This window comes from Mastomys coucha, unplaced genomic scaffold (genome assembly GCF_008632895.1).
Source record: "Mastomys coucha isolate ucsf_1 unplaced genomic scaffold, UCSF_Mcou_1 pScaffold13, whole genome shotgun sequence".
NCBI classification, from domain to species: Eukaryota; Metazoa; Chordata; class Mammalia; order Rodentia; family Muridae; genus Mastomys; species Mastomys coucha.
In genome coordinates, this window is record NW_022196895.1 from 53,883,393 (window position 1) to 53,894,206 (window position 10,814).

A 10,814-nucleotide genomic window follows, 5' to 3' on the forward strand; every position below is an offset into this window, starting at 1 on the left:
AACCAAGGAGTATACATGGTGGGACTGATTGCTCTGGCAGCATGTATATAGTAGAGGATTGCAAAGTTGGTCATCAATGCGAGGAGAGGCCCTTGGCCCTGTGAAGGTTCTGTGCCCCAGTGTAGGGGAATGCCAGGGCCAATAAGTGGAAGAGGTTGGGGTAGCAAGCATGGGGAGGCGGGAGGCAACAGGGGTTTGTTCTTGTTTTTGTTTGTTTTGTTTTGGAGGGGAAACTGGGAAAGGAGAAATCATATGACATGTAAATAAAGAAAATATCTAATAAAAAAAGAAGCAATTATTTCAGACTCACACACTTACCTAAGATTACGCTATGTAAATTTATGCTTGTATTTATTACATGTACTATATGCATCACAAAGCATTTATTTTATAATATATATTGCCCTTTTGAAAGGATAAAGTTTTTCAGCTGTAAGGTTGATGAACTCTAAGCACCAACAAACTAGACTCAGGCATGGTATTCTGCCTCACTATACGGCAGCATGTCCAGCTATGGACTCTTCAGTCACCAGTGTAAAATAGTCTTTGCACTGTTACCGAAATTTAAAAAAAAAATATTTAAGACTTTAAATTCATCCTTCTGAAAATGTCTGCTTAGTGTCTTACTTAAGGTACATTTCACGTACCAGTGCAGAAATCTATCTGGCTTGTAAATAAACATTATGTGCACTGAAGAGCTGGGCTCAAATAGTTCTGAGGAAGAGTTCTCCTGAAGACGATTGCCCCCTGGCTACATCAGCTCTGGACAGCAAGTGTCCTAGGACTTGATGAACACTGTGTGGCTTTACAAGGAGCATGAGGGAACACCCAAGCACACTCTGGTCACCTCCTGGACTTGGTTCTAGTGGGAGACCTTGACGAGTCACAAAGCACCAAGGGAGCTCTCATGGTCACGCGTGGGCCCTGTAGGACTGGCTCTACCTGTACTCTGATAGAGCGGGGGTGGGGGGGGAACAGGGAACGAACAGGTGTACAGATAGGACAACAACTATCCAGGAGGTGGACCGCTTACTCACAATCCTGCCTGGACAACGGAACCTATTGCCTTGCACAGAGGCCTTCCCGTGGAAAGCAGCCCGGTGCCCAACATTCTAGAAACCAGACAGCGAGAATTCAGGTTTCCAGGTTGTTGTGAGCCACAGGACGATGCTTTTGCTAGAGGTGACTCCTGGTTTTTCACCCACTGTGCTCCCTGGATTTTTTTTATTTATACGACAGGGAAAAACTCACCCACACAGTCCTCACGGGACGGCGATAGCTCGTGTCCCAGTGGGCAGTCACACTGAAAGCTTCCCTCAGTGTTCACACAAGTGCCGCCCCTACAAAGGAGAGGGCTACGTTCACACTCGTCAATGTCTGAAAGGTAAAAAACGTGAGATTCATTAAAGCACCCTGAGGAAAACATATTTACACATATAGTAAGGGAGAAGGGCCATTAGAAGGTAGGTATGCGCCATAAATGAAAAGACACACCCAGTTAGAAGCGGGATAAGCTTTACTTTTTGTTTCAGTATAAAAATTAAGTAACTTCTACTGTTACTATAGTAAACTATTGAAAAACGTTCATGTACAAAATAATGGCTCATAAGAGGTGATCGATATAACTTTTCTCTTATGTCACCATAGACTTGGGTTCATATGTTGTTCTTAGTGTTTATAGCTTGAATCCAACTACAAAAAAATTCTTAAAACTCCTGAATGTTTACAGTTAGGGTGTCCAACCTGTAGCCCTTGGCTGCATGCAGCCCAAGACAGCCAAGAGAGTCCAGCCCAGCTCACTGTAGGGGACAATGCCCTGTTGCAATGTGAAAAGGCTGGACCCCCTTAGAGCGGCAACATCTTATGTGTTAAGTCCCATAAGTCACTCACATGAAATAATGACCCAAGCATTTTTTCAATATCATAAGACAGAGCTTTCATGGAACTGGCAAGGTAGCACACAAATTTGCGGTCAGCACAAGGATATCCATTTGAAATAAATGTATCCTGGGGAATCTGTGTGCTGCTTCCAGCCCAGGGAAGGAATTCTGTAGGCCTTTGTGCTCAGCACACGCCCTATCAAGGGCGCTGCCACAGCCCGGAAGCCAGCAGAGGCACAGCAGATGATAAGCATATAGTTGTCAGGTTCCGGGCCAGCCAGGAGGGTCTGGCCGTGCTTACCCATGCAATTCTTCATCATCATGAAGCCGCTCTCGTAGCCCTCAAAGCATTCGCATTCAAAGCTGCCTGGCGTGTTGACACAGATGCCACTGCCACAGAGGTCAGGGGAGATCCTGCACTCATCAATGTCTGTCCCCGATTAAAAAAGAAGAAGAAGAAGAAGAAAGAAAAAGAAGAATAATGAAATAAGGGAGTGCTGAATGGGGTCTTCTAGGTGAGGGTACTGCACATTTGAGACTTAGGGAAATCAGGGCTGAGAGTAGCAAGAAATATTCTAAAGAGACAGGGTGGAGGGGACCAGGCCTTCATCAGGCACATTCCTTTCTCCAACTGTCAAAACTGTCATGGTCAACCGGCAGGTGGAGCCTGGGTGTCTTTGAATTCTGAAATGTGGCCTTCTCTTTGTAGCTTAGATGTAGGAATAGAGAATAGATCACGCCACTCTTACATGGTCCATGTGAGGAGGCAGTGCGCTAACATGGGAGGAAGCCATAGCAATGCATGGAGACTGTTCCTTCTGCTACCCCAGTCAAAGGCGGAAGCATGTAGACCGGCAACACTGATGCTGAGCAGGTCTGGCTGGCAGGACACAGACGGCCAATCTCCAAGGCAGACGTGGCATACTCCTCCAGCCAGAGAGTATACATACACAGCATACTCTCTGGACTGAACTCGTTATGGGATCTGTGTCACAGTCGGATGAGAAGGGCTTACTTATCCAACTTTCTAAAAATAAAGATTATGTGCTCATATTTTGCTATGTTTGCTATATATTACTGTTAGAATCATTAATAGCGTATGGGCACTTTCAGAAAGCTTGGAGAAATCCCTCACACCTGTCACATATTGTCAGTACAGAGACTGAATCTACTCAAAAGATGTTTAAGAAAATATGAGTCATATTTTTTTTTAAAAAAGTCACAATAAAATAAATGTGTCTGCCACTGTCTTGTTTCATTTTAAAATATTTATTGATTTATTAAGGCGGGGGTCTTACTGTGTCTCAGACTGGCCTGGGACATCCTGCATAGATGAGGAACTCACAGAGATCCACCTGCCTCTACCTGCCAAATGCTGAATTAAAGGCACATGCCAGCACAGCAGGCTCATTGTCTCTTGACAAATTGAAATTTAAGTCTTTTTAGTATAGGTTATGAATGGAGAGCTTGTGCATTTACTTTGGTGAGACCACTCACAGTTTCTACTTTCAACTTTTATTTACTTCCTCAGTTACCAGCCATACCCCAAATACCAAGTGCTTTCTCTTAAACAGAAACCTCACTGACACAATTGGCCCTTCAATTTTTGGTGACTGCTATTCAGCATCCTAAGGGGAACAAAGTAAATCCTGTGTTAAGTAGGGGCCAGTTTGGGGTGAATGTAAAGTTGTGGGAGCGCCCCATGGTAGAAGTATGGGCTCTGTACAGGTACCCGAGTATAGCCCAGTCCTTCATCTTTTGGAGTTTTGGAAAAATTCAACCATTTTCTTTATCTTTGTTTTCTTATCTATAGCAGGGCTCATCTCTAGAACAAAGGGAGTCAAGCAAAAGAACAGTGGCATATACACACCGCTATACACGTAGGAGCCATCCTCTGCTATGAGCTGGCATTCTGAAAGGCACGGCTTTCAAACTGAACCTGAAGGTTGTACAGAAATTCTAACTTTCAAGAGGCGGAATAACTAGACAAGTGCATAGATGAGGAGCGACTGGGTTTTCCAGAAGCAGGAGGCTGCTGAGTGGTCGGCTGCAGAGGCTGACAACGCAGGCAGGATGGGCCTGATTACCCAGGATGCCCCCTGCTAACAAGACTGGGAGCCAAGAGCATTGCAAGGGATCCGGTCTCTGTTCTTAAACGCGGCAGTGTTACTAATAACTATCTCTATCCTGCAGTGGAAGGTGCTTGTTTCTGAGATTAAGAAACGTGTCTAATTGCACATTACAAACAAGGGCCAAGGTTAGAGCTGGAAGAGCCTCAGCTGCTTCGTCTATACAGGTCCAGGATGGCCTGGGCCAGAAATGGCATTTTTTGAGGGGCAGGCTGAAAACCCCCATGGTTGCAAAAATGAAGGATTTGGCTGTGGAAATTCAATAGATGGGAAGGCATCGGTCTGTCTGCCCTGTAGCAGAGACTGGTAGGTAGACAAAGATCTTTCTATGAGGAAAGGCTCTCTTCTTCCTGCACTCCTGTTCTGGGGTACAAAGCTAGTAGAATGCTCTCAGATGTCACCTATCTTTAGGCCATGGTCAAGATGCTTCAGCAACTGTCAAAACTGCAAAATGAATAGCTGGCTAAGAAGAGGGTATGAACTGGAAGGCAGAAAGCTGGATGGCAGGCAGAGAGGAGGGGAAGGGCAGGCAAGGGAGCAATGGCTGAGGAATTATCTTTAACGTGTGCAAAAGTCAAGGGAGATGGAAGAAGGGACAAGATAGGGTGAAAATCAAGCCCATGGAAACATATCCTATAGCAGGAGTGGAGAGGACTGGAGAGACAGGAGTTAACTTCAAACAGGGAGAGCCTGTAGCTCTCTGACACTGGAGGGGGCAAGAGGGTGGCAGAGGGACTTCCATGAGGACTGGATGCCTTGGGGACAGTCATGAAGAAAGGAGAGCTATGAAGGTGGGTCAGCAGTTTAGAGGCATAGAGATGTTTCAGAAGCCCTGGGGAGTGAAAGTAGGAGTTTGCTAAGCAGCTGTGAGGGCCCTGCTGAGGGTGGATGTTGGCATTCCAGAGAACAGATGTTGATGGTGAGGGGGATGAAGGTTGGAGGGGCAGAGCAGCAAGACAAAGCAGAACTCTGAGTGGCTGAGGTGAACACCTGTGAAAAACCCAGGCATAGTCCAGGCACAGGAAGCAGACAAGAAAGACATTTTAATGGGCATGATGAAGAAGAGCTCAGGCTAGAGGTCAGAAAAGGGAAAAGTCTACACCTGGACATTCCATACAAGGAGGCAGGCAACTCTGCACAGAAATCCCTGGCGATACTGGTCGAGCATTTGCAACAAACTGCATGTCGTCAAACAGAAACATTTCTAAATTCATCACTTTTTGATCCAAAGTGGTTAAGAATGCTGTTTGCAGGTGAGGAAAAGCAAGTGGAAACATGTCTCTCACCCACTAAAACAATTCCTGGTATATTCTTCAAATATGATATAAAAGGCACAGACTCTTAGTGGCTATATACTTTAGTACTCATACATTTTGGAGATCATATTTTTACATCAAAATAACTGCACTTTGTGCTATTTTGTAGATCTCTAAGTTTTTTGGAGACCTGGTTTTTAAGTCCAAGAGAGAGAGAGAGAGAGAGAGAGAGAGAGAGAGAGAGAGAGACAGAGAGAGAGAGAGAGAGACAGAGACAGAGACAGGGACAGAGACAGAGACAGAGAGACAGAGACAGACAGAGAGAGACAGAGACACAGAGTAAGAGAGAGACAGAGAGGGGGGTGTTTTGTGTTCTCACCAAGAATATGGACTTTTGAAGGCAGATTACTCAAGCAAGAGAGCTAGGGGTTCATTTGTGGAGAAAAGTAGTCTTACCGGTACAGTTCCTCTCCTCCATGTCCAGGGCGAAGCCACTATTGCAACGACACTTGAAGCTTCCAATTGTGTTTCTGCACTTCCCATAAGTGCACATCCCAGGAAAGGCTTTGCACTCGTTGATATCTGTAAGCAGAGCGAAGGCCAACTGCTGAGATGGTTGACAGGGACGAGTACCTCCATTGCCTCGCCTCGACTTAAAAATCAATCGCCAATAGACAACAACCATGCTCCCATGGATCGGGACAGCTCCCTGGGTTTGCAGTGACTACTGAGATGGCACAGGGCCGTGTCCACCCTGGAAGAGATTCTCCTCCGGCACCTGAGTCTTAGTACTGTATACCTGGCTGCTGCTTACACAGATAAGTGGGGACAGAGATCTCTCTGCTGCTGCTGCTGAGGAAGTAGGCAGAGCTGCCTCGCCTCCAGCTAGGTCAAAAGAACAGTATAGGGACAGAAAGAGAAAGAGAATGATCATCGTTCTGTTTCCCAGCTTTTTAATCAATACAGCCCTTTACGTGCAATTTATAGTTTTGGGCCTTAGGTTGGCCACAAGTGACATCTTAAAGACTCAACTAATTCTCAGAGAGTGGAGAGAGAGTGCCCTGTGAGTACAGTGGGCTAGAGACTAGTCTGTGCTTACCTTTGTAAAATGGACGCCCAGTGAGGATGTCCCCTCTGTTAGCAAAGCCTGGGCCCCGGGGGCACAGGGTTTCATATTCCTTGGTGCCAGGTTTAGGACACTCTTCACATTCTGTGCCCCAAGCCGCCCCCACCGCACAGCAGCAGGCATCCATGCGGAACTTCCCAGGAACAGGGTGGATGCACTCATCCTCATCCCACTTCAGGAAGCAGTGCTCCATTCGGATATCTGCAGGGAGAGCGCATATGCAGTGTGAGCATAAGTGGGAGCACTCACTGAGCATCCTACACCTGCTGGGTGCCTCAGATATTATGCGCTCCAGGCTACGTGTACTTAGCTAAAACTGTTACATCTCCAGAGACACTTCCTTCCTTAGTTTCCATGCTGGGTGAAGCATCCTCAAGAAAGCAGTGGCTGATGGTAGGCCTAGAGAGACTAAAGTGAGGAGTCAGTTTGTCACCGCCTTGAATGGGCTCCATGGTAACAGTATATAGGGAGAGTGAAGGTAGGCTCTTAGGCGATTACTTAACTCTTACAGGGAACCCCAAAAAGCTCTCGTAATGACATGACTCTTCCATGCCCTGGCCAATGATCACTCTTACATTTTCCACATCAGAACAATAATTTCGATGATGGATTCTTCTTTGTTACCACCTTAAAGTAAATTTGCAGTCCTGTAAGGGTCTACTTAGTCCTGGTTGATCAATAGTAATGGTTGCTGACCCCTGTCTGAAACTTAGTAAAATCTATAGAATTTGCTTTACTAAAAACATGATGTTTTTAGTTCAATTGGTTTTTGTTCTGTTGTTACAAATTTTGGATCTGGGTTTTGTCCTGAGTCATGTAGACATGTGGAATTCTTCACCACAAAGGGGCCAAATCATTTGTTTAAATGAATGAACATTTTCCTTTTAACTTCAAGCTGTACCAAACTGTTTGGTAGTTACTTAGAGACTCAGAGCAGCAATGAACAGTTACAAACAGGTTGAACCAGTATGGCCTACAGGCAATATCCTCATGTGTGTCAACAGAGATCGGGGAACTACAGCCCCACACTGTTTAGTGACAAAAATGGATAACAGGCTCAGAAAAGAGTTTTCATAGCTAAATAAAATGATTTTGGTAAAAGTATTCTGAGGCATGACACGAAGCTTGAAAACTGCTTCCCAGAGGGAAGACCATCCTGATAGAAAGGTCACTATAAAGAAGAGATAAGTTTACTCTTCAGTTGTCACTATGGAGCATTTCAAGTTCTCAATCAAAGGTCTATGATATCTACAACCGTCTTCAACCTTGCATAACACACATGTCCAAGAGTCCAAACTAAGAAAATTATTCTTAAAGAGAGAGCATGATAAAGTTTCGTTTTGACTCTTACATGCAGACTGTCTACATTAATAGGAAGCAAAAGCCACACACTTGGCCACATCTCAAAGTCTCATTAGCACAACTTCCCAAGGACTGATCTCTGAGTTGGCTTCACCCAGCACTGCCATAAGGGAAGGAGGGATCTTCCTGAGACGTGAAGGATTTAATAACTAAATTTTAGTTAAATACAGGTGGCCCAAGGACCACTGAAGCAATCTGCGTGGAAGTCATTTCTGTGATAAACTGGAACCATGGGTTATGGGAAGCAAGCATGTAAGAAGTCTTTATATTTGAGAAGAGTAATTTTGTGTCTTTATTTTAAAGATTCATATCAGTATTTACACCGAGAATTGAAATAGCCGGGACACAGGGCAACAAAACCTAAGTAGACACTTTGATTGGCCTGCAAAAGATCATTAATAGAAGCCTGGAACCCGATGGCATGTGTACTTGGGAGCTTGCTGCAATCCCCACTGCTCCTTATTGCGCGTCACTCAGTTATGCCAGCTTACCTTGTGCTAACACTCGAGATGACATCCCTATTTCATAGGAAGCTCTAATACAGCGACTTATCACTACCCTGTTAGCATCTTCACACGGCCACACGCTTACCCCCTGAACCATTCTTACCTCCTCACAAGGTGTCAGCTTAGAGCAAGTTAGGAAGAACCAAACCTTTCATTAAGTATAAGGCTCAAGAATGCAGTATTTGGGTTGTCAGTAAGGCAAAGGGTTTGCTGTACAAGAATGAGTTTCTTAGAGTCCCAGCAATCTCTGTTTAAGCCATGTGTGGTGGTATACACCTATGGCCGCAGTTCTGGGGTGGTGGGGACAAAAGATGGCAGGGTATTCATTGCCCACCCAGTCTAGCCAAAGTGGAAAGCTCTAGGATCAGTGAGAGGTCAAGCCTCAAGAAGAAGTTGGAGAGCAACCTGAGGAGCAGGAGTTGACTTGTGAGGGACTCTTAAGTGTACCAAGGTGCACGCAAGCACTCAGACTTGCACACAACCAAAAGAAGAAAATCTACCAAATTAAAAAAAAAAAAAACTTTCCACGTTGAGTATGTGCTTTCTAAATGATTCCATATGAACCACAATAGTGCTTTCTCTCCAGACTTAAATATGCTGTCAAAATTAACTTAAAATGAAGTCTCTGTTATAGTAAATTAAGCGCCGTAGCACTGTGGAGTTAACTACCAAACTAGTCCTGGAAAAATATTATTGATACATTTAAATACTTGAAGACTGTCTAACATGGCATTACCACTGTTCCTTCTCTGTCTGCCTTCTTAAGTGCCAAACACAACAGCTGACATAAAAAAAATGTTTTGCAAACTACAACTTCACTATTCCAGAGCTTCTTGGGAAAAGCTGTCTTTAAAAAAAGAACTCTTTGCTCACATATAACAGGAAACAAAGGAAGGCTTCTTTTTCCATTATGAAACTCAAATTATTTCAGCTATGGCCCTGATAAAGCCTAAGGCCAAGCCACCATCCATACATTGTCGATAATGAGTCTGTGCATTTTAAATCTCTAGGAAAAAAAAAAAAAAAGCTTAAGAAAACCTGCCCTTTAATGGTGGCAGAGACGGGAGCAGGTTGATTGACATACCTTTGCCCCTCCCCCTTTATCTGGAGAGTCCAATTGCAGTGGGCTGGTACATAGTAATGTTTTGAAGTCTAGGTTAAAAATATGCCTAGTTTTCTTTTTCTATTAACTTCCTGTGAATAACTCAACTTGCCTGAAGTATCAGAAACTAAGGATTAAATGATTGGATTTTTTTTAAGTCATGAACATATTTTAAACTATTTTAATAAAACATATTTTAATATCTTGGCATGCTTTCCCTCTCAAACAGTATCTCATTTGAAGCCATTTCTTCAAGTACGGACTCTGGTTTTGGACTGGCTAGCATTCAAAGGACAAAGGAGCTGATGGTTGGCTCCGTGCACATAGACAGGAAAGCGTTCATCTTACCCAAACATACACGGCCAGTACCATCCAGAGTAAGGCCTTCAGGGCATTCACAGTGGAAAGAGCCTTTGCCGTTGACACAGCGTCCATTTGGACAGACACCAGGAAACACCTCGCATTCATTAACGTCTGTTGGGGGGAAAACGCAGTAAGCAGAAGGGTAGAGATGTCACAAATAGAAAAAGCAGGTGTAGCCTCATTTCCTGTGTGGTGTGTTCAATCTGCAACACGGTGTGGATTATTACTTGAGTTCAAGCAAAAAAAAAAAAAATTCCACAAGGCAGCCACGGGCTTTCCTGGGCACCAGCTGTGCAGACAACCGCAGTCTTGCTGGTCCATAAAATTGCAGCCCAGACATGTTCCCTCGCCAGCTGTTCTGTGCCTGGAAGGCTGGGGGACTTCCTTATGAAATTTCCTCAACTGTATAAAGAAGAGAAATGTGAACCTTGAAGCTATTTCCTAAGTGCAACGTGTTGATTACACTGAGTGATTTTAAATTGAAGTCTCAAGAGTCTTGAGACGGTGACCAGCAACTTGCAAGTGAGTAGCAGTAGTTACATTCAGGAGTCACACCCACCTTCACAAGTCACACCTTTGATCCGGGCAAACCCTCTTGGGCAAGCTGCATCTGCAAGAACAACAGGACAGACTTTTACCTCTTTACAAAAAAACCAAAGAACAAAAAACAAAGAACCACGAGTCTCGGGCTCATCTGAAACAGTATGAGGGGATTAAATTTAAAGTGGGGTCGCAAAGACCTAGGACCAATTATTGTCTTTGATTCAGAAAGCGCTTCTGTTGTATCATGATGCTATCAGTGTTGACACAGTTTGAAATGCTTTAATCCCAGCACTTTCGAGGCAGAGGCAGGCGGATTTCTGAGTTCGAGGCCAGCCTGGTCTAGAGAGTGAGTTCCAGGACAGCCAGGGCTACACAGAGAAACCCTGTCTCAAAAAACCACACACACACACACACACACACACACACACACACACACAAACAAAACAAAACAAATTTGAAATGTTTTCTCCCACAATTCATCTCTGCTCAGATTGACAGCTGAATTAAAATCGAACCAGTCGAAACCACGGGGGGCGGGGGGGGGGGG

General features: G+C 44.5%; 1 protein-coding gene across 1 annotated transcript in view; it reads right to left on the reverse strand.

The window, feature by feature from the left end:
• Positions 1-10,814, reverse strand: part of Fbn2 (fibrillin 2) — a 211,239-nt gene that overhangs the window by 60,824 nt on the left and 139,601 nt on the right. Inside the window, exons 22-27 of the mRNA XM_031365738.1 lie at positions 10,284-10,334; positions 9,710-9,835; positions 6,365-6,592; positions 5,722-5,847; positions 2,182-2,310; positions 1,252-1,377 (exon numbers count right to left, since the gene is read on the reverse strand). Coding sequence (XP_031221598.1) covers positions 1,252-1,377; positions 2,182-2,310; positions 5,722-5,847; positions 6,365-6,592; positions 9,710-9,835; positions 10,284-10,334 — 786 coding nt within the window. The remainder of the gene's footprint in view (positions 1-1,251; positions 1,378-2,181; positions 2,311-5,721; positions 5,848-6,364; positions 6,593-9,709; positions 9,836-10,283; positions 10,335-10,814) is intronic.